This window comes from Arvicola amphibius, chromosome 10 (assembly GCF_903992535.2).
Source record: "Arvicola amphibius chromosome 10, mArvAmp1.2, whole genome shotgun sequence".
Classification (NCBI taxonomy): Eukaryota; Metazoa; Chordata; class Mammalia; order Rodentia; family Cricetidae; genus Arvicola; species Arvicola amphibius.
Genome location: NC_052056.1, coordinates 666,397 through 690,028, shown reverse-complemented (window position 1 = coordinate 690,028; position 23,632 = coordinate 666,397). Strand labels below are relative to the sequence as shown.

General features: G+C 44.6%; 1 protein-coding gene across 2 annotated transcripts in view; it reads right to left on the bottom strand.

The window, feature by feature from the left end:
• Positions 1-1,272: 1,272 nt before the first annotated feature.
• Fam3b (FAM3 metabolism regulating signaling molecule B) overlaps positions 1,273-23,632 on the bottom strand; it is a 34,138-nt gene continuing 11,778 nt past the window's right edge. For both annotated transcript variants that reach the window (XM_038346657.1, XM_038346656.1), the window contains exons 3-8: positions 13,152-13,275; positions 9,680-9,738; positions 7,070-7,120; positions 6,415-6,502; positions 4,965-5,097; positions 1,273-1,381 (exon numbers count right to left, since the gene is read on the bottom strand). In XM_038346657.1, the coding sequence (XP_038202585.1) occupies positions 1,292-1,381; positions 4,965-5,097; positions 6,415-6,502; positions 7,070-7,120; positions 9,680-9,738; positions 13,152-13,275 (545 nt within the window). In that variant the 3' untranslated portion in view covers positions 1,273-1,291. The remainder of the gene's footprint in view (positions 1,382-4,964; positions 5,098-6,414; positions 6,503-7,069; positions 7,121-9,679; positions 9,739-13,151; positions 13,276-23,632) is intronic.

Genomic DNA, 23,632 nt, shown 5'->3' with positions numbered 1-23,632 from the left:
TCTGTACGAACAGAGGCTCATCTCCCTGCCATGACCATGTGATTTACTGTGTCCTACAGAGGAGCTGATGTATCTGGCATGTCTGAGGAAGAGTGAATAAGGTGGGGGGCAACACATGCCCAGGTAGGAGCAGGGCAGAAAGCTTCTGAATTTCTGCTCTCTTCCAGTTTCTGCATTGGATAGGAAGGATGCAGGCTGCTGGGTGTTGGTGTCCTATGCATCCCAGGGAGAAATCAATGCACCTGTATGCCAAGAGACTGGGGTGGATTGGTATATCAAGGATGCTGGGATTCAGGGTGCCAGGTGTTCTCAATTATATTTATTGTTGCAGCGTTTGTGTGTGGGTGCACATATGTGTACGTGAGTGCATGTGTGCACGTGCATGTTATATACTGTGGTGAGGCCACAGATCAAAGTCAGGTATCTTCTTCCAATACTCTTAACCCAACTGATTCATGGTTATGCTTTTGTGTATGTGTTGTATTGTGTATATAAGTATATTCATCTATATGGACACATATGGAGGGCAGAAGTGGCTTCTCTGGTGGCAAGGCACAGAAAGGAGGTCTGAGCAGATTCTAGTTAATGACAAATTGTCCTAGTGACTTCATTCTTACCCTGTCCACACTTGCCATCTGACCGACTATATCTTTAGAAAGGAATCTCTCAGAGTGTCAGCTATGTGACTGTCCTCCTGAGAGAAGATTCATGGCCAAGGCACAGTTCCAGCCTCCCTCCTTGCCAACTAGTGCCTTGCACAGAGACAGAGTTGGTAGCAAGTAGATCCATCCCCTATGGGGAAATTTAAGCGCGAAATGTGAGGTGACCAGGGATGTTGGCTAAAGCCTCATTCAGTCCCCAGAAGATAAATGTTGGAAACAAGGGTGTTCTGTGTCACAGCAGAATAAAGGGTTTCTGAAGAGTGCTGGGGTGGTCTCTTAAAGGCTATTGGCCAACGGGGCTCCCGCAGCAAGTGGGCTGATTTGTATACAAGTATAACACTCTCAGTAACCAACAAGGAGTTTTGCTTCTTTCAGTGCTACATCCAGTTTTCCCCCATAATGACTCCCTTCTGCTTGCTTTCCCGGCTTGAGAATATGTCTACTATGCAAACAGAAATATGATAACATCAGCGGCTAAGAATCAATGTAACAATGTCTTGTTGGTTTACAACAAACTTCAAATCTACATCAACACTTCCTCTCCAATATGGACTTTAAGGAACCAGACTCCTGGGACAGTCCAGCTGTATGTATCTGTACAAAACGCATTTATTGAGGTCCAAACATGGCTATCCCAGCCCTTTGGGTATGCATCCTTCAATCTGGATCTCTGCTGGCCAGCCCGAGTATCTGTTCTTGGATTGATCCGAGTGGTTGATCTATGTGAGGGGAAGAAAAGAGTGCCATTTATCCTCTAAGACCATCAAAAACTACTGTATCTATGTCTATTGTGAGCAAAGCATGTGAACAGAAGTCTCATAGTGGCATTTTCTCGAACTGAGGTTGAGGTTAGAACTCTTCTCAATGTCCCCACTCCTTCTTTCTTCCATAAATTCTTTCTGTCATTTCTTCTTTACTTACTGCCTGGCTTCCCTCCTTCCATCCCTTTCTCTTCCCTTCCTTCTATTGTTTTGTCAGTTTCTTTGGATAATGGGGTCTTATTCTATAGTCCAGGTTAGTCTGAAGCTCACAGTGATCCCCCTGCCTCTGCCTTCCAAGTACTGAGATTATAGGTCTAAACTACTACACCCCAGCCTCAGTGTGTCTCTCAATAATATTTAAATGCAGCTCTAGAACTTTCCCAAAGGATGAGGCCCATCTACAGTCTACAGCAGGGCTTAGCAGAGTGGCTAAGAGCTTGGAAGAAGCAGCTACTGAAATATGAACTGGGCTGCAGATTCTATTTCATTTTGATCCTCTTAAATGTGCATGTGGTGAGTGTTGCTGTAGGGACAGCTCATCGGTATACCTGTCCCCGGTGAGACCAGGTCTGTGGACTCCAGACTCCACACATGCAGTTTTCAGGGTGCATTAGTGCTTGTTGCTCAGCAAGTATGCGTTCGCACTGGAGCGGGATTTATGACTCTGTATTTTCAATTCCTTCACAGCCTAGCGCCTTTTCTCACACCACAGCATCACAGAGATGTAATTCACATACCATGAAACTCACCTGCTGAAGTTGAGTTTCAGCAACTCAACCGTTTTTAGCACATTCCCAGTGTGCAACTGTCACTACAGTCAATAAAACATTCTCATCACTGGAATGAGGAGTCACATACTCTGCAGCAGTCCTGATATCCTTCCCCACCCCAAGCAGCCACTAACCTACTTCCTGTCCCTTTGGATCTGCTTATTCTAGAAATTCTGTATAACAATGGAATCATACAATGTGTAATTTTTGATTTTTGTGTTACTCACCATAACATTCTTAGGAAAATTGCTTATGTCAAAGTTTCAGTTCTGCACATGGCTGAAGAGCGCTTCCTTCTATGACTACTCATGTTGACACTGACCTCTTGCTGGGAGGAAGAGCACTCTGTGTAAAGCTGTGCCCTAGTTTCTGAGTGAACGCTTACTTTCACCCTTCAAGAAGCTTCCTAGACTGTCTCTTTCATTTTGAAGAAACTGCCAGAATGTTCCTCAAGGAGTCTCCATCATTTTGCATCTCTCCCAGCCTTGTGAAAATTCTAATTTTTCTATACTCCCTTCAACACTTACCTGTCTTGCTGCAAGTTATGATTACAACCACCACAGTGAGCTTGAGGCTCCATCTCACCATGATCTGATGCCTCGGGCTACTAAGCATCTTTCCTCACGTGTATTACCAGTCCGTGTGCACATACTCTTTGAAGAAGCATCTTTTCCAAGGTTTTGGCCATTTTTCAATGGGTTATCTTTTTAATCATTAACTTGTAAGAGTTCTTTATATACTTTGGACACAAGTCTGTTGTTTGCAAACATTTTCTCTTAAAATTGTTCTGTGGGTCTTCTCCTCAATTTATTGTTGTTGTTTGAGAGGACCAGGCTGGCCTTGAACTCACAGGTAGCCAAGAATAGCCTTGAACTCATGACTGTCCTACCTCTACCTCCCACTGACATTACAGGCATGTGCCACCCTGCCTCGCTTCTTTCTTTCTTCATGTGTCCTTTGGAACAGAAAACTTTGTATTTTGAAACAGAACATTTATCTTTCCCTTTGTTCCAACTCTGCGTTCCTCCAGAAGCACCTGCTAAGCTCAGGATATCAAGACAGATTTCTGCCTATGTTTCTGTCCTGAGAGACCTTGACAATTTTATCTCTGCCACATTTAGGTAGTTGGTTAGTCCTGCATTGTTGTATATTGCTGTGTTGCGGATACAAATCCATTTTATCCCTATGTGAAATTTGGTTTTCCCTGAACACTTTATTGACGAAACTATTCACCCCTGAGGAGATGGTCTTGGCTCACTAGGTAAAATCATCTGGGCAGGTATGAGGGAACCCTAGCTCTCTTCACCCAGTCTACATCTGTCCTCCTAGTGCCATGCTGTTCTGATGGCTGCAGCTTTGGAGTAGGTTTTGAAATTAGGAGCCTGCTTTTGTGTGTCTTTATCACCTTTCCACTGGTGAGGATCAGAGGCACAGAGAGGTGAAGTAGCTTGCCAAAGGCCACACAACCCAAGGAGATATCTATCTGTGCTATGGGTCATTTGGGGTGAAGGGAATCCTGAGTTCACACTCTCAAAGTGGGCACCAGAATCCAAGGCAAGCAAGGTGCCTCCCCACCCCACAGCTGCTGTTATCAAAGGATGGACTGACAGGAAAACCACAGCCTGTTCAAAACCACGTGTCCCCAACAAACCTAGCCCCGAGGCCTGCCTTGTCCCTTGTCTCATGCCTGTCTCCCCTCAACCCCTGTGGGTCTAGGGAGCTGCCAGGCAGAGTTTTCTCCCTTTGAAGGTGATTGTGAGGCCTCTACTGCCTGTACGTCTTCAGACACAGCAGGGTAAGAAGTGTCTTCTCTGCAGGGCTGTCTTTTTGTGTGCAGGCTAATGGAGTCACAGCGAAAACACACTTTAACCATCCATGGCCTCCAGGTTCCTCAGCTTCAGAGCAGGGGGCATCCCATAAGTTCCAAGATCTCTGGAGCTAATAACAGTGGCCTGGATGTCATCCCCTTCTCCCAGGAGAGGCCATGCTCCAAAAGGAGGCCCAGCTGCTTCTGGTTGTCACTGTCTTCTTTAAACCATGATTCCAGGCAGTGGGAGCAAAGCCTCAAGCTGAATCAGATGTGACTTGGTGTGACCATGGAGATAGGGGAAGCTCTGCCCTCTTAGAATCCTAGCTAAGTGGAAAGATGGCCTTATCAGAGTTGGGGGCCTTCATGGTTCAGTCTCTGCAGACGAGATCAGGCGTGTTCAAGGTGGTATGGCCATAGACTTCAGACTCGAGTCACACCAAGTTGGTGTTGAAAACCGTCAGTGTGGTGGTTCCCAGAGGCATCGACCCCACACGGCTATGTAGCACCACCCATCAGCCGGGGTGTTCACAGGAGACAAGGCGCTCAGTCAGAACATCACTCACTTCCCTACTTGGCTCTTTTCTTTGATGAACTACGCATCAAGCCACAGCTGACTCCTCCAAGGAAGGCAACCAGTCAAAGTCTTCCTGTCCAGGGCCTATTTGGCACCTACTGTATTGCAAGTAGTTCATATATAAGCACCTCAGGCAATCCCCTCAGCCCCTATCCATGCTGTGATTGCAATCTCCAGGGAAGGGACTAAAGAAGGCTAGCCTCCTGCCCAAACAGAACAGTCACCACCAGTAACTGGAACCAATTTGCGGTCTGTAATGAAACCAGAAGATGGGATGGAAATAAAGGGAGTGGCTGACCAGTGCTCTGTGTGGGAGTGACCACTGAAGGGACACCCTTCACACACCAGAGCCCTGTCTGAAAAAAATAAATGGGGAAAGACACTCACTTTTTCTCTCTCGATTTCTGAAGGGAGCTCAAAACCCTTTGCTGCAACAAACACCCAGCTTGACCTGAATTTCATGTTCTTGATTTCTTTGCTTCCAAGAGCTTCTATAACATCCTTTGCTTGAGCCTTTAATCTGGGGCAAAAGAGAAAGCATGAGAAGGCCTGCTGTGGAGGGGTTTGTGTGTGTGAGCGTGTAAGTGTTGTGTGAGGGTGTGTATATGTAAGTGTAGGTGTGAGTGAGAGAATGTGTGTATAAGTGTGTGTGAGTGAAAAAGCTGTGTGTGTGTGCGGGCTATCTGGCTGTCCTGGCTGTGCCCCACTGCTTGTCTTGAATGGAAGTGAAACTGGCCTAACTCCCTACAGCCCAGGTTTCACCTCTAGGACGACATGTGCCAGTGGACCATGTGACCCTACTAGTGGTCACATGGCCTGGTGCGGGAGAATTGTCTGTATTCTGTCAATCATGTTTTAAATAAGTGCTGATTGGCCAGGCAGGAGGTAAAGGTGGGAAAACCAGACAGGAAGTAGAAATGATATAATGAGAACAGGAGAACTCTGGGAAGGAGGAAGTTGATTCCTCCCATTCCTGCCCAGATCACTGAAGCAGCAGGATGTGATCTGCCCCATTGAAAAAAGGTACTGAGCCACATGGCTAACATAGATCAGAAAAATGGGTTAATTAAGATGTGAGAGTTGCCAGTGAGAGGTTAGAACTAATGGGCCAATCAGCTTTATAACTTAAAAAGATCTCTGTGTTATTTCTTTGGGGCTTGCCAGCTGAGGGGTACCGGGTGGGACAGAAACCAACAAACAAACAGGCCTAGGCCCCTTCATGTTACAATGGCCACATCTGGGAGCCTTTTGCACTTCACTTGGAGCCCAGTACAGTTGTGAAAGATCACAATGTTTCACTATTCTGTCATATCCTCCCACTCAGCCAGCATCATTCCCATTCCCATGGCTCTCCTGCTTCCACACAGCAAGGCCAGAACAAGTCGCTGGAAGATGAAAGCAAATAGCAAAAGTTTCCTTTTCCATGCTCCAAAAGGTTAGCTGAGAGAGCAGGGGAATGGTGCAGAAGGAGAGGGACAAGAGGCCCGGGGGCTCCTAAACAAGTTCACGTCCTAAGCAAGGAGTTCTACATCTATACATGTTCTCTGAACTAGTGGGATGCCCTTGGAGAGTCAACGGCTTACATAAGTACTCCTAGTGAACAATTGTGTGTGTGCACATAGACACTGAGTGTGAGCATGTGAATGAAAGTGTTTGCACAGCATGTGTATGCATGTGTGTGCGCGCGTGCGTACGCATGAATAGAAATGTGTCCTACTGCTGATGTGGGAGTGGTTTCTGGCATTTGTCATGGCCATTTCGTCCCTTGGACCCAGGGGCCTTTGCCCTCCTCCTGACTGGATGCTCTTGTCACATGGGAATAACTGCATCCACTCACCGGGAGCTCCCATCATCATGGGTCACCATGAACAGCAGGGACTTCGAAGGGGCACTCTGAATGAACTCGGCCATTGGCTCTGAGTTATCTGTAGGGTCAAAGTCAGACAGTAGTTCAGAATCTTTTCAGAGGATGAGGTTCACATCCTGGCTGTGGAATTCCTTCCCCCTCTGCTATCTACCCATTCTCAATCCCCAGCTTCCAAGACTGGTCTCGCGGGCACAATCATGTTTGGCTGCTTCCTTAGGAGTGATATTAGGGGTTCCATGGGAAGCTAACTTGGAGAAGCCCTGGGGACATCAACAACTTGCAACAGATACTCAGGGTATAGCAAACATAAATCCAAAGATAGAAACAAGGCAAGCCATACAGAGTGGAAAGGCCTGAGTAAATTAAACCCTAAAGCTGTACTTAGCCAAACCTGCCACCAACCCCAGCTTTTGCAAGCACCCAGCAACCACCGCTGCTATTAGAGACAAGAGGTCAGTCCCCAAAACTGATGTCGTGGAGCATGGTGCTCAGAAATGCAACAGAATCTACAGACAATAAAAACAGGCAAAACGAACAAACAAACAAACAAAAACCCTCTCTGTTTCTGTTTCTCTATGGGTTCTACATAGTTTAGTCTTAATTTTAACCAGACAAGTTTTCTTACCACCTTCATACATGTCAAAGAACTTTGTTGCTATCACCTTCCCAGTCTCATCTGAAAGCAGAAGAAATGGTTTTAGGAGAAAGCTCAAGGTCCACTGGCAGTCCTAGCACCAAGTGACTCTGGGAGAAATAGGACCAGAGTGGTCCCCAGCCTGGAAAGGGGCTGTGTGGTGGCATGATTCTTCTGAATCCTGGCCAGAGTGACTACATCTTATTGTCACTCATGTGCCAACCTGCAGCAAAACAGGCTGTCCTTTCCATGGGCTACAAGCCACCTTTCCTCTGGTAAGAGCAAGGTCAGAGTACATACACCGAGATAGGGCCCTTGAGCTTGGCCTGAAATCACCGCTGCCTCTTCAACACGAGGTGGCGCTCTGAACCAGGTTTGCTTAACTCTGTAGCCTGGGAATCCTTGGCAGGCAGAGGACTGGGAAGTGGCTGTGGCAAGGCCGTCGGTGAGACATCCAGGCTCTAGTGAACAACGCTAATAAATTCATTTATGTCACCAGACTAGACCTATTGAACTCCTTATCCAGCCCATCTGCTCCTTCCCTATTTGGGGTGAATAAAAGTTCCTTTTACTTCTCCCAGGGAAGCTTGCAGCAATAGGCTGGTCTCCAAGGAGTGCCTCCATCAGGGGAGAGGTGCCTGGCCACTTCTCTAGGACTCTGTTCTGTGTCAATCTCAGGAGCTCAATGCTCCTCTTCTTCCCCTCTGAACCATCAGAGGACCCTAGACCTTTCCACTTCCCACTATGTGTCCTGAGGGGCTATCTGACCAGAGGAGGCTGATGCACCTGCACAGGTTCCCATGGCCCACAACAATCATATAGTACTGGTCAGTATTGTTACCCTTAACCCGGTCCCCAGAAGCCAAGAGCAAAGGGAACCAGGGCCAGCATCTGTGTGGATCTAAGCTTCACTATGTCCTCTCCACCTGCCCTTCCTCAATTACAAAGTCTCTTTTAAATTTGGTTTTGGGTTATTTTGTTGTTTTTGGACCATAAATGCCTTGTAAAGTAAGAGTTTTAAATAATTGTATCATTTTAGAACTCATTACAGTATAGACATAGATATGAGCAACATGTTGAAAAACCATGGTATTGACCTGGGGAGATGGCTCCGTGGATAAATGCTTGTCTTGCAAGCATGAGTGATGTGGGATTCCCCTCTGTATGCTATAAATACCATTGGTTAATTAAGAAACTGTCTTAGGCCTTAGGGTAGAGTAGAGCTACATGGGGGTAAAAACGAAACTGAATTCTGGGAGAAAAAAGGGCAAAGTCAGGGAGAAGCCATGTAGTCCCCACTGAAGACAGACGCCGGAACTTTACCCAGTAAGCCACAGCCATGTGGCGATACAAGATTAATGGAGATGGGTTACTTTAGGATATGAGTTAGCATGAAATACTCTAGAGTCATTGGCCAAGCAGAGTTTGAAATAATATAGTTTCTGTGTCATTATTTCTGGGCTGAGCAGTCAGGAACAATTGTCTTGCCTACAACATATGAGGAACTGAGTCCGAATTCCAAGAACTCATGTAAAGCTGTCACAAACCTGTGTATCGTGTGGAGATGAGGTGGAGAATCATGGGCCCGCTAGTCTGGTGTGCACAGTGACAAAACAGAGACCCAAAGGAGAGATCTCAAAGAAAGGGTAAGGGCTTAACATCTGAGGTTGTTCTCTAACCTCTACATACACTGTGATACTCGTGTGCCCACACTCATACGAGTGTGGGTGCATTTATGTCACACACACACTGACTTTTAAAAGAAGAAACATCAGGTCTCTACGGAAATCCTATTATACACACATACACACCACATACACGCACAGACTTTTAAAAGAAGAAACATCAGGGTCTCTATGGAAATCCTAACATACACAAGCACACGCGCGCGTGCGCGCGCACACACACACACACACACACACACACACACACACACACGACTTTTAAAAGAAGAAACATCAGGTCTCTACAGAAATCCTATTATACACACATACACACACACACACACGACTTTTAAAAGAAGAAACATCAGGTCTCTGTGAAAATCCTATTACACACACACACACACAGAGACTTTTAAAAGAGAAACATCAAAGTCTCTATGGAAATCCTATTACACACACATACACACCACATACACACATTGACTTTTTTTTTAAATTTATTTATTTATTATGTATACAATATTCTGTCTGTATATATGTCTGCAGGCCAGAAGAGGGCACCAGACCCCATTACAGATGGTTGTGAGCCACCATGTGGTTGCCGGGAATTGAACTCAGGACCTCCAGAAGAGCAGACAGTGCTCTTAACCACTGAGCCATCTCTCCAGCCCCCACACATTGACTTTTAAAAGAGAAACATCAGGTCTCTATGGAAATCTTATTACATACACATACACATGCACACACACACACAGAGAGAGACTTTTAAAAGAGAAACATCAGGTCTCTGTAGAAATTCTATTCTCTCTCTCTCTCTCCCTCTCTCTCTCTCTCTCACACACACACACACAGACTTTTAAAAGAAGAAACATCATGGTCTCTACAGAAATCCTATTTCAGGCTTTGAGGGAATTTCTAAGAAACATGTGCCACTTACAGTTGACGACAGCAATATTTATCCCTCTTGCCACGTTCCCCGTCTTCTCTCCTAAGAGCCTAAAAAGAGAGTGAGAGTCAGTCAAAGAGTTCCTACATAAGCTGGGAGAGAAGTCCTCCCTCAACAGCAGCCCTGGTCAGCAGGCCTTCTGTGCTCAGGACATCGGTAACTCTCTCCAGAGTACTCCCCCAAATTACTCCACCTTTGCTCTACACACCTACGGGATTCAGATCCAGTTCCTGGTTGCCTCTAAGCTGCATTTCATTTTATAATCCAGACAGGAAGGCTATTCACCAATTCTTCCCTGGTCTCACAGACTTGAGGGAGGATGGCAGCTCCATTCCAAGCTGGGATTCCTCAGGTTTCTGTTTCCTTCTCCCTTGAGACCCACAGGCTTTGCCTGCACCACCCACCAAGTAGAATCCAGAGTATCTCCGTAATAAGCACTTTATATTGCAGTGGTTGAAGGTGTCAGAAGATGGTCTAGGATACCCTGGAGCTGGAGTTAAAGGTAGTGATGAGCAGCCGGACGTTAGTATGGTATGTCTGCATGTATCCATATGTATGCACATGTTCGTTAGTTTTGTATGTGTGTGGTAGATACAAGCTGTATGTGTGCATATTTCTGCATGTACGCATACATGCATCGTGTCTGTTCGCACATGTGCAGGTGTCCACATGTGTTGTGTGTTTACAATTATGCGCATATTCTGGACCTTTGCCGAGGTTAGCATCAATGACTCTCAGTATAATAAAAAGAATCTGGACCTTGCCTTTCATGTCAGAGCTATACGGTGGGCAACAGGCGCTTTAATATTCTGCCTCTGCCATGTTTAACTGAAGGCCTGGAGGATCCACGAGGCCTAGTGCTGTCTTGGTGTTAGATAGAGAATAGTCCACAAGTGCCCAAAAAGAGGCAAGGAAGGACTTCTATTCTCAATAGTAAAAAACTGGGTAGCCACAACCCCCACAGGAAACAGGAGATGAGGAGGAAAACATTTCAAAAGGATTTGCTGGGAGGTGGCGGTGGCACAGGCCTTGAATTCCAGCAGAGGCAGGTGGATTTCTGTGTGTTCAAGGCCAGCTTGGTCTACAAAGTGAGTTCAAGGACAAACAGGGCCATTACCCAGAGAAACCCTGTCTTGCACTGCCGGGGTAAGTCTAACATTCCTGCAAGGGCAGGAACCCTTGAAGGAGAGCTTTGCCCTGGCAGGAACATGCACAGCTCAACAGAACCTGAAGAAGACAAGAGCACTTTGACAACCATGGGGGCCTTAGGGACAAAAGTCTGAAGGCAAATCGAGGGCCACATCAAATCTCTCAGAGCTTTACTGCATTCGAGTCATGAAGGGTTGAAGAAAGAAGATAAAAACCAGAATTTGTGGCTGTTAGCCAGGATTTTGTTGAACTAGGTAACCGAGAAAATGATGACATTTAAAATGTGTTTGGGTCACCCTGATCTGCCAATAGCTCCAGGTCCTGGGAACAGCAAATGAGAAAAGAAGACAAAATTCCCACCTTGCTGGTCTTCAGCTGTGACTGGGCAATGCTCCCTGCCAGTTCCTGTGTTGGGAGTTTGGTCCCAGCATGGTGATGCTGAGATGCTGGAGGAGGGAGGGACAAGCGTTCTTCAAGTATGTTAATTCCCCCAAAGAACAATTTATTGTAAAAGGGCAAACCTGGTTGCTGACTGCCTCTAGCTTGCTTCTGATCATGCAACCTCTGCATCTATTGTGAAGCCACTGGCTAGGAGGCAGGGCCATGTTCTTGGCCCTCTTGAGTTATGAGACAGAATTCTTTTCTACACAAGTCATCCACATTCTGGTATTCATTATGTGATGGAAAACTGATTAATGTGTGTCTCGCTGCTTTTTATAAAGAAATTCTCAGATGTAATGCCTAGCACACTGTCAGAAGAAGCTTGACACATGAAGAACAAAGTCAACAAAAGCAAGAGCCAAAGGATCCAGCAGAACACAGCAAACAACATTGGCATACTCACAGGCTCCAGTCAGCTAGCCAACTGAACTTCAAGATAATAGTACTTAACACTTGCAAAAAGCATAGAAAAAAATAGAAATTTTCAATCAGAAGTCAAAAAAAATTGGCAGGCTCTCTTGGGAAAAAGAAAGAGCTTAAAAACTAAAATGACATAATAATCTAAAGCCAGTAGTCAGTGTTTTCAGACAGATTAGACATAGCAAAAGAGACCAATGGTGACAGGAAACCATTCTGTCCACAGTAAAGCATAGAGAGAGATGTGACAAACAGAAAGGAGTCTGTGGGCTGCTGTGGGACAATGCTCTTATACACTGTAAAGATCTGTCACTAGTATTGGCTTAATAAAACACTGACTGGCCAGTAGTCAGGCAGGGAGTATTGGCGGGGCAACCAGAGTAGGAGAATTCTGGAAAGAGGAAAGGCAGAGATGCAGTCACCAGCCAGACACAGAGGAAGCAAGATGAAAATGTCTCATTGAGAAAAGGTACCAAGCCACGTGGCTAGACAGAGATAAGAATTATAGGTTAATTTAAGTTGTAAGAGCTAGTTAGTAATAAGCCTGAACAATAGGCCAAACAGTTTATAATTAATATAAAAGCCTCTGTGTATTTTGGGGCCTGGGTGGGACAGAAAATTCCATCTACAGTGGGATTCAACAAAAAGCAGGAAGCCACCTGAGCAGCCGCATTATCTGCTCTCTGACTGACAGAATGGAACGTGCTGCTCGGGGACCCTGATCCTTTGACTTTCTGCCACACTGCACCGTGCCCTCAAACTGCACCAACATAAACCTTTCTCACATAAGTTGCTTTTGTTCAAGTATTTCATCACAGCAATGGGTGAAAGAAACAGGAAATTTATCCAACACAATGAAGGATTTTGAATTACACTTATTTAAGAAGCCCAAAAACATCTAAATAAGACAAAGCAGGACACACCAGGGTACAAATGCAGAGGCCAGAGATAAGTAAAAAATGTCTTAAAAGCAATCTGAAAAGCACGGAACACATCGAGACCCAGGTCTGAGGTTCCACCTTGCACCCCACGAAAGGAACTATCTCTCTAGAGATGTGCAGGCTTCATCTGTGAAGATGAACATCACCCGGCTACTAAGCAGAAGTGTGCTCAAAACTGCTAGGACCCTGTCCAGAAGAGGTGACTTGTAAAACCCTGTGCTGCCACTAAGTTACTGTATTTGTTGTTAAAGTCTTTTCATAAAGAAAAGTCCAAGCCTGGGGCTTCCCTGGTGAATTACATGGAACTACCATCAGAAGAGATCATGAAAATCCTACGAAGAACACAAACAGCCCTCAGAGACACCTATTACCCTTCCCCAGGGGCACAGTGGGTATTTTTATTCCCACACCTGATTTTCAGCCTGGTCAGAGGTTAGGAACATCAAGTGCAGCCTCAGAGGAAAGAGAAGGGACACAGCCAAGCAGACACTCTTCCTCTTACATATGGTACTTACAGCTCATCCTCAAAGCAGATCTTGGCATACTTGTCCCGGCCACCACCACTGAGCAGTCGGTAGGCATAGGTGTCAGGAGGACACGGGGCCCAGTGGTCACATTTTTGCCTTTTGGGGGCTGGGGCTGTAAGACAAGAACAGGATAATCACAGTTGTTTCTCAGAGGTGATTGCTGTGTGGCCACCAGCGTCAACAGCTCTGTTCCAGGACCACCTCCCAGTGTGGTAGGTCAAACTCTAGAAGCCAAGTGGGCAGTTGTGTTTAGGTCCTGAGAATGCATCTCAAGATGCATGGCTGATGTAACCTGGTTTGGTCTTCTGGTTACAGCCTGGGATCGTGAGCATGGGTACCCATTTCAGAGGTCTTAGGATTGCTGCCCTTAGCTGCTAACTCACAACATAATGAACACTGGTGGACACAAGCCTTCAGGTCAAAGAAGACAAATTACACTTCAGGCCGTGTGATCCTAGGAGATGTACATAGCATGTCCACCCAACAGCAACAGAATACAAGCTTCTCTCCAGCTTACAGAGAGTATTTTCTATATTTGACCTTTGCCAAAACACCAAGAAGTGACTAGAACATTCTTTAATGAAGAGCTTGTATTAAGGAATAAAACAAGACTCAGCAAACCTAGGATTGAAAGAATATCGAAATGTTTCCTTGGGATTAAGAGCTGGCTCGGTAGTTAATGGTACTGACTGCTTTTGCAGAGAGCCAGGTTCAATTCCCAGCACCCACATGGCAGCTAACAACTGTCTGTAATTCCAGTTCCAATGCCCTTTTCTGTCTCTACAGGTACTGTACCCACATGGTGCATAGATATTTACAAAGGCAAAATACCCACACACATAAAATTCGTTTTGTTTTATTTATATATTTATTCATTAGCATTGAGAGGGTCAGACAAATATCATGACAGCCTGGTCTAATAACCCAGTTAAGAACTAGGCCTTGGTCTCTGCTTTTTGGAACTGAGCAAGCAGTTTCTGAGGAAAAGCCACAAACCAAGGACAATCAATCTCCAATCCCCAACAGCAAGGATGGGGAGGCCTGGCAGTCTAAATCATAAGTAGCTCAAGATGATAATCAAATAAGAACAAAGCCTGGGACTTTACTAGGGCTGCTAAAAAAAAAAAGGAAAACTGTAGTCCTCATCAGCTCCAGCCAATTAGAACCTACTAATATGATTGCCATTTGCTTAAGCCAATTATAGATAAAATGACCTAACTTCCTTAGGACCTCCCTTTGGCTGTGCCCATTTTGTCTTTGTGTAAAACGGTTGACCCCAGCATGCTGGAATATTTCTCAAGATAACACACACTCTTGCTGATTGCATACATGGATGGTGGTCTTTTATGGGACTTCTTCAGGACCCTAACAAGTATTAGTATTAATTTTGGTTTTGGTTTGGGGGTTTTGTTATTGTTGTTTTGTTTTCTCAAGATAGGGTTTCTGTGTGTAGCTTTGCCTATTCTGGAACTGGCTCTGTAGACCAGGCTGGCCTTGAACTCAAAGATCTGCCTCCCAAATGCTGGGATTAAAGGTGTGAGCCACCAGCACCTGTCTTGTTTTATTTATTTATTTATTTATTTATTTATTTATTTATTTATTTATTTGCTTGTTCGTTTGCTTTTGATACAGGGTCTCACTACGCAGCTCTGGCTGTTCTGGAACTCACTATGTATACCTGACTGGCTCCAAACACACAGAGATTCACCTGTCTGTTTCCTGAGTGCTAGGATTAAAGGTGTGTGCTGTTACACTGGCTAAAAAAAAATTTCAATCTTTTAAAAATGTTTAAAATGCTTTCTGAAAACATGATGGTGAAATAAGAAATAAGAAATTTCAGAAGCTGTGGAAACACATAGAAGCTAAACAACAAGGTCATGAGCTATCAGGGGATCAAAGAAAAAAATCTAAAGTATCTTAGTAGGACATTATGACTCCAGTAACATTAGAACAAGGGAGGCTGAGGCAAGAGAATTGCTGTGAGTTACACGACCGTCTGTGCTATGGATTGTGACTGCTTCAATCAACCAATCAATCAATCAAAACAAAAAGATACTAAAATGTATGGAATCCAGCAAAAGTAATTTTAAAAGAGGTGTTTACAGCAATAAACACCCACATCAGAGAAGAGGAACACTCTTGTAAACACCCTTACACTCACATCAGAGAACCATTAAAAGGAGAAAATACTAAGCCTGAGGCAGGAGAAGGAAAGAAATAAGACACATCTGAGCAGAAGTATGTAAGATAGAGAAGACCAGGGAGTGACAGAAAGATCAATGGAGTAAAGACCTATTTTATGAAAGAAGATCAGCAAAATTGGCATGACTGACACTAGATTTAGAGAGAGAGACAGAGAGACAGAGAGACAGAGAGACAGAGAGACAGAGAGAGATTCAAATAAGATCATGTGTGAAGGAAGAGAAATTCTAATACCACAGGATGGAGAACTGTTCCTCAGATGAACAATCCTCCTACACAAACTGGGAGGTCCTAGAAGAACACCATACATTCTCACAACCTGCCAAGACAAAATCATGAAGAAACAGAGACCCAAACAGACCAGCTACAAAAAGAGGCTGAATCAGTAATAAAAAGTCCATCATCAAACACAAGCCCAGGGCCAGATGGTGCCACCCTGACTTCTACCAGACATTTAACGATGACCCAGTACATCAATCCTCTCAAACTCTTCAAAAAACCGAAAAGGGGGTGCTTCCAAACCCTTTACAGGAGGCCAGCATTATCCTGACATCAAAGCCAGACAAGGACACTGCCAGGAAGTGAAACTACAAGTCAAATTCTTTGATGATCATAGGCACAAACATACTTCCCAAAATACTGACCGATCAAACGCAGCAGGACATTGAAGGGTCACTCATCATAACAAAGTAGGAGCTTTCCTCAGTTTGCAAGGGTAGTTCAACACATGCAGGTCAATCAACATGAGACCACACAAATGGAATTAAGGGCAACGACTTCACTGGGATATCAGTAGATAACAGGAGGGGAAAACAAGATAAAATTTCACACTTTTTAATAATGAAACTCTCAATGGATTAAATATGGAAGGGCTCTCAACACAGTGAGGGCTGTATTGGCACTGAGAGTTGGAACTGGAAGTTTTTCTCTGAAACTAGGAACAAGTTAAGGTACTCTGTCTCACCACATCTATTGAACATAATGCTGGAAGCTCCTGCCAGAGAAGTTATGAAAGGAAAAAACGTTGAGGGGCATCAAAATAAGACAGGATATTATGTAGTCTGTGTGGTGTGGGCATGATGCAATAAAGAATACCTGACTCCATGAAAAGACAGTTAAAACTGACAAATTCAGTCAACCTCAGGACACACACACACACACACCAGAACAAACAATACTACTATTTCTGTGTGCTAACAATAAACTATCCAAAAGAAACCGAGGAAACAATCTAATTTATAATGACTACAAAGCAATAAAATACATGGGAATAAATTCAGCCAAGGAAGTAAATGCCCTGCAATACATAAAACAAATATAAACTATATTTGTTTGCAAATTATAAAACAGAAATAGAAGACAATTGTAAGTAGTATCACATTGTCTATTTGTGAATTAGAATAATTAATATTATAAAAATATTCATATTTCCAAAAGTGATCCACAGATTCAAAATCCCAAGTCACTCTTCACAGAAATATAGTATATATGCAGGGCTGGCAAGATGGCTCAGTGGGTATGGGTGCCTACTGTCAAACCCAATGACCTGGTCTCAGTTCCTGGAAACACATGGTAAAACGTGAGAACTGACTCCCTTGAGTTTTTCTCTGCCCTTCACACAAGGGCTGTTGTGGCACACAGGCACATACATGCACAGTCAATCAGTAAAATTTAAGGGAAAAAAGTTTTATATGGAACCACAAAAGATCCTTAGCAGCCAAAGCAATCTAGAAGTAGTATGCTACCTGATTTTACATCATATTAAAAAGCATTGGCAATCAAAACAACATGGAATTGTCATTAAAACAAACATATGAATCAACGGAACAGAAGGGAGAGCACAGAAATAAAGCCCCACATTCACTCTTTCATTTTTTGCCAGGGATGCATTGACACAAAGAGGGCAAATTAGTGCTGACTGGTCTTATGTCAACTTGGCACACAAACTGGAATTATCTGAAAGGAGGGAACCTCAGTTGAAATAATACAGCCTCCATATGAGCTGGCTGTAGGATGTTTTATTAAGTAGTGATGGATGAGGGGGGGCAGTCCATTGTGGCTGGTGGTCTTGCATTCTCCAAGAAAGCAGGCTAAGCAAACCCTGAGGAGCAAGCACTCTCCAAGGCCTCAGCTCCTGCCTCCAGGATCCTACCCTGATTGAGTTCCCATTCTGACTCTCTTTAACGATGAAAAGCAATATATAAAGTGTAAGCCAAATAAACGCTTTCCTCCCAAACTTGATTTTTTTTTTTTTCGCAGTAATAGAAACCCTAAGACAGAGACCATTTAATAAACGGTGTTACAAACTAGACCTTCTCATAGAGATGGATAAAGCCAAGTCATCTACACAGATTGAGTCCCAGGACATCCAGGGCTACACAGAGAAAATTTGTCTCAGAAAACAAGCAAGCAAGCAAGCAAGCAAACAATCAAACAAAAAACAGAGCAAAGAAAGAGACAAGCAACAGAACAGAAAATAGTTCTGGTTAAAGTCCAAAGTACGTTCAGAACTCTAGCAGATCAGCAACTAATTTTAAACAAAATTTAAAAACGGGCAAAGGGGTAGCAAAGATGAGACCCAAATTCCATTCCTGCATCTTCCAGGGTGTTTCTAATGGTGATGATGTTAGTGTATCAATGAGAACCTTTACTCTTGTGTTCACTTGCAGCTAGCTTACTTACAGCATGAAATGTGATGTGTGTATACAGTAAAACACTATTCAGTCTTAAAAGGGAAGGCAATTTGTTCACTTTGGGAAAAATGGAGGACATCCTGCCAAATGAAATAAGCCAAGCATAGAAAGACAATTACCACCAAACCTCATTCACATGTGGAATCCAAACTTAAACTCAAAGACACAGAGCTGGTAACCAGAGACTGGCCAGGTTAAAGAGTGTGGGAGGGAGATTGGAACGGCTTTGTTAAGAATACGTGTTAACTGCCTACAAACCACAATTCCAGAGAACATAGACAACAATGAGGACACTAAATGAGACTTACATAGGTCTAATCTACATGGGAAGTAGAAAAAGACAAGATCTCCTGAGTAAATTGGGAGCATGGGGGAGGGTTGAAGCAGGGAGGCGAGAGGCAGGGAGGGGAGCAGAGAAAAATGTAGAGCTCAATAAAAATCAATTAAAAAACAAAGGGCAGAGAGAGAGAGAGAGAGAGAGAGAGAGAGAGAGAGAGAGAGAGAGAGAGAGAGAATGTGTTAGATGAGACCTAAGCTTGTTTGATCCAGAGATTTGCCATGAGACATAGTTAATAACACATTGTATTCTATACTTTGAAACTGAAGGAGCCACCTTCAAATGAAAACAACTTCTAGCCAAAAGCCTTGCTTTTGAGTGTTGGTCAGAACCCCACTGTAGGTTAGAATGTCACTCTGTACACACAGATTTGACTCTGCCTTGCTGCTGAGTGTCGGTCAGAACCCCGCTGTGTCTGCACAGGTCAGAATGTCACTCTGTACACATAAATTTGACTCTTCAGTTTTAAAGTTAATCGGTCTATTGAAAGGAGCCATTCGGGCCAGCGAGAGAGCCCAGCAGGAAAAGGCACTTGGTGCCAAGCTCGAGGGCTTGAGCTTGACTCCCCAGAATCTGCATGATGGAAAGAGAGAACCAATTCTCATTGTCTGCTGACCCCCATACCTGTGCTACAGTAAGCACACACACATGTGTGCATGAGGGTTATAATTCTTTTAAAAAATAGGAACCATGATGGAGTGAAAGGCTTTATCCATGGAGGAACCTGCTGAAACAGGTTAAGGTTCAGAGAGCTGCATGATGTCCAGCGTGCTGTTGTGTCCCTGATGGACAAGACCCCCGACTTTGCTTCTTGGAACCACAGTCCTCTGTCCCCAAAAGGAAAAAATGGCAGAGATGGCTTCCTCTCCTTCAGTATTGTCTGGGCTGCTCTTTGCTTGGTCTGTCTCCTCGGCCCAGCTCAGCCCCACGCCAGCATCCCCTGTGATGTCTTTTTCCTGTATTTTGTTAACTTTAGCTTACGGTTTCCTTTTTAAAAATTTCTCCAGAGAAGAAGAGATTTTGAGCTCGTATCCAGTCATCTCAGCACCCCCACAGCGGGCAGTGCTGGTGGCTGCTCTGTCAACATCTGTTGGAGGCATGAACATCTGGTAGGCTGATCTGTGTATACATGAACACATACATGAGTTCAGAGACAAGAGAGTCTGCCTACCCTGGGAACCCTGGGTGGAGGTGGGGTGCAGGTCAGCAATACAGCACACAGGATAAGCTGGGATGCCCAGCCACTGTAAAAGAACGAGGGGGAATGACAGGAGATCTTGGGAGCAAGGACAGCACTTTGGTCAGTTTCTAATTCCCTTCCAACAGGTTCTGATTATTTAGACCCAAAATGTCCCATAAATTTTCTTGAGGAGGAATCTTTACTATTCTACCTCTACAACTATTTCTTTCTGGACTTTTCCATGTACACAAAAGGCATCTGCAAAGTTGGAATATGGATTAAACATCATGCTCAATGTACTTAGTGTGGTGCTTGCCGAGCTCTGGACAGCCCACTTCAAATCAACTATTCAACTCTTAACACAAAAAGGTGCCGCATGTACAATATCTTTCCCACATTTCTAGATAATCTTAACACTCCACAGCATGTTTAACAACTTAGAAACATTGTGTGTGCTGCATAGCTGTGGGTGTGGCAGTAAACACACCCACACGTGCATAAGCAGAGGCTGGTGGAGGGTGCCAGGTGTCTCCTGCTCTTTTCCTTCATTCCTTGAAGACGGGGTCTCACACAGGACCAGAAGCTTGATGCTTTGGCAGAACTAGGTGGCCAATGAGATCCGGAATTAGCTTGTCTCTGCAATGGCGGGGCTACAGACAGCCTAGCTGCTCTCAGTTTTTAACGTGGGTGAACTCAGTTCCTCATGTTTGCATAGCAAACAGCCTTACCCCTGAGTCATGTTCCCAGCCTCTACTTAACAATCTTTAAAGTTTAATAATGATACTCGTTCCTTGGATATTCGCCTGAAAATGTATTGAACAAAAGTTCTTTTTTCCTTCCTTCCTTTCTATTTATTTGTTTATTTAGATTTTTTTCAAGACAGGGTTTCTCTGTGTAACAGCTCTGGCTGTCCTGAAACTCACTTTATAGACCAGACTGGCCTTGAACTTTCACAGAGATCTGCCTGCCTCTACCTCCTGAGTGCTGGAATTAAAGGCATGCATCACCACTGCCCAGCTACTACCTTTAGATGCAAAAATGCACACTGTTTAAAAGTGGGCACTTCCCAGTTTCCAGCTCTGCAAACATTTAGAGCTATAAAATCAGTTTAGAGAGATGACTCCCCAGATGAGAATATTGTTTTCCTTTAGCACACTGACAGTTCTCTTCAGTAGGTGTGACAGTCTCCCTGGGGACAATGCTGTGCCTAGCATACCTGGACCGTGGGTCAGGAGACAAACCCCTCCCCTTCTCCTTGCCCTCCTGACAGCCTTCAGCCAGAGTGCTGATTACAGAGTCTCCTCCATTGGCTGTCAAGTGGGCATGAGCTCTATGAACACTACGTAGACCCACAAATACTCTGTTGTTACCCTGCAGGGGGAACCTCTGACCTTAATGCTTGTTCAAAGAGAAGTCCTGTGGACATCACACACTGTCAGGTCCCAAATGACAAGCACTTAGGACAATAATAGTGTGGCCAATTGGTAGAGAAGGAAGCAAAGGAAAACACAAAAAATAGTTTAAGATTGTTATAAATCCAGCTGCAAAATATAAGCAAGCAAATTGAATCTGGTGGCCCTGTAGAGACCTCCCAGAAGTGAGGAAGGCAGCAGTCGCCTGATCCAGGAACTTTACTCTCTAAGCCCCAAAACATTCAGAAAGTAGCAATAAGTTAAATTAGACAGTAGACCTCAGAGTAACAGGCAGAGAGCAAGAAGGCAAACAACATTTCTTTCCCCTAAATGGAGGAAAAAATGTGTAAGATAATCAATATGTTTTGCAATTTAACTATGGTTGCAAGGCTGTCAGCAAACACATTAAATAACAGTTTTCACAAATAAAGATACGTGTGAGTCATAGCAGTCAAGTCAAGGTCTCTCTGTGTAGCCCTGGTTGGTCTGGAACTTGATATGTAGACCAGGCTGATCTTGAATTCATGAAGATCTATCTGCCCCTCAGTCTCTGTGAGGATTAAAGGCATGGACCCTTCTTCCACACCTTTAAAAGTTATCTTTAGAATACATTTTGCATTGTCAACATAGCAGCAAACCCCTCTCAACTCCATTTACTTCAGGTTTATTAAAAATTTTAAAACATGTTGTGAGACTGGAAGGCTGGCTGGATGAGTCCCGTCCCCCGCCTCTACTTTCTGAGCCCACCTTCCTTAGTCCTCTGGGGACTCTGGTTCCATAGCACCAAGAGCCCAAGTGATGGTCCCAAGAAACATTCGGGCTATTTCTGATCGTGTGACAGTTTCCCAAGCAGGGTGATCGGTTCTGAGCTGGCAGGAAACAGCTCTTTTACCAGATGCTCACTGCCAAAAGCACATATACCTGTCAAGACAGTCATGGGCTAGGCTCTGGCTGGGCTTTTCCTTGTTCCTTGTTCCTCCTCTGCCTGTCAGTCAAAGGGGTTGGGGCTCTGGGACAGGGTGGGATGAGCAGCCTAACAAAGAAACAAGACCCTGCCTGCTCAAAATATCAGTTACAGACTCAGCAGAGCGCCCCAGTGTAGAAAAGTGTCCCTAGCCGTCTTCTGTGAGACAAAGGGGTGAGAAACAAACAGGCAGAAAGTGGCCTGAAGATTGACCACAGTCGCTGGAGGCTGACACCCATGACTATGTGTGCCTTCTACACGGAGATTTAAAATGCCAGCTTGGGGTGGAGATGCAATGATCTCTTGATTTCAGATTCATTAATCACTACAAGTATATTTTTACCATTTTATAAACAGACCCTTTTCTGAGTTAAGCTTTTTCTTTAACAATTTCATACATGTATAAAATGTATTCTGATTATTCTCTCTTTACATTCTTCGAGTACGGTTTAATATTTGAAATTTCCCCGATGGTAGATAGATCACCATCTGTAGGAGACAGGTCCCGTGCCTGGGGTAAGAAACTGGAGCAGGATCTCATGCGTGGCTAGGGGCTATACTCTTGCCTGCCTTGTATCTCATATTGGTACTGCTTCATAAGGATGTGTGCAGGTGAACGTTCTATAAGGCAGGCCTTTGGTTTTCTTCAGAGTCCAGTAGTGCATACGGCAGTAGTTACCAATGTATCACTGAGGTGAGTATTTGTTTTCTCGCAGGGCCTTGGAGTGAGTGGGAAACCAGTATGTTTTTTTGTTGTTATTGTTTTGTTTTGTTATTCAGCATGTGAGTGTAGTCTTCCACCCATTTCCTAGGAGCAGAAATGAGTACTACGTGGATGGAGAAAGTCCAGGATCCACAGCTCCCTCCCACCTGTTGCTGCCCCGCAAGGTCACCAAGAACCTCACCTAGCTCAGTGCTCCCAATGAACCCTCTTCCTTCCCAAGACGGCTGACCCTGGCCCACATGATCGCTGCTTATTCTAAGACCCAGTGGCCCCAGCCTGCCTCCCAGAAGGAAATACTACTTCCAAAACTCCAAACAAGCCTATGGAAAAAATTTTCATCCCACAAATCCTCTCTGAGGTCAAGTTAACCACAATAAATACAGGTTCTTGGACTCAACCCTAGATCCATGGACTTTTACATTTCCTGGTATGCACTCCAAGACTCTCTTTCAAATCCTGGATCTGGGTGCTGTGGTTTCCCTCACCCTGGGAATGAGGGTGATAACCCTGAGGGTTTAAGAGGAATACTAGAAAGTCACGGGGTGATGAGATTCAGTGTGCGGCAGAGACACCAACATTTGGGCTACATGGCAGCAGCTTTCCTGCAATAGCCATCACTGCACTGCTTCCCGGGAGACTATGCAGTCAGAACTGGACACCAAACGTGTTCTGTTACATGCCAGCCAGTGGTAAATGTGGACTGTGCCTCTGATCACAGTGGAAGTCGGAGAACAATGTTCTCTGGGGCCCAGACGTCTATACACCGAGGGGTTGGGAAGAGAATGGGGTTGGGAGCCCATCCATAGGCAGCACCCCTGTAGCCTTTGTTAAGCTTTTGTCTGGGTCAGAACATGAGGAGGGAGAGATGGAGCGAGGAGCTTCAGCAGCCACAGCCAGGAGTCCTAGACAGGACAGCACAAGCAGGGTACTCCAGCAAGGAAATAAGGAAAGAATTCT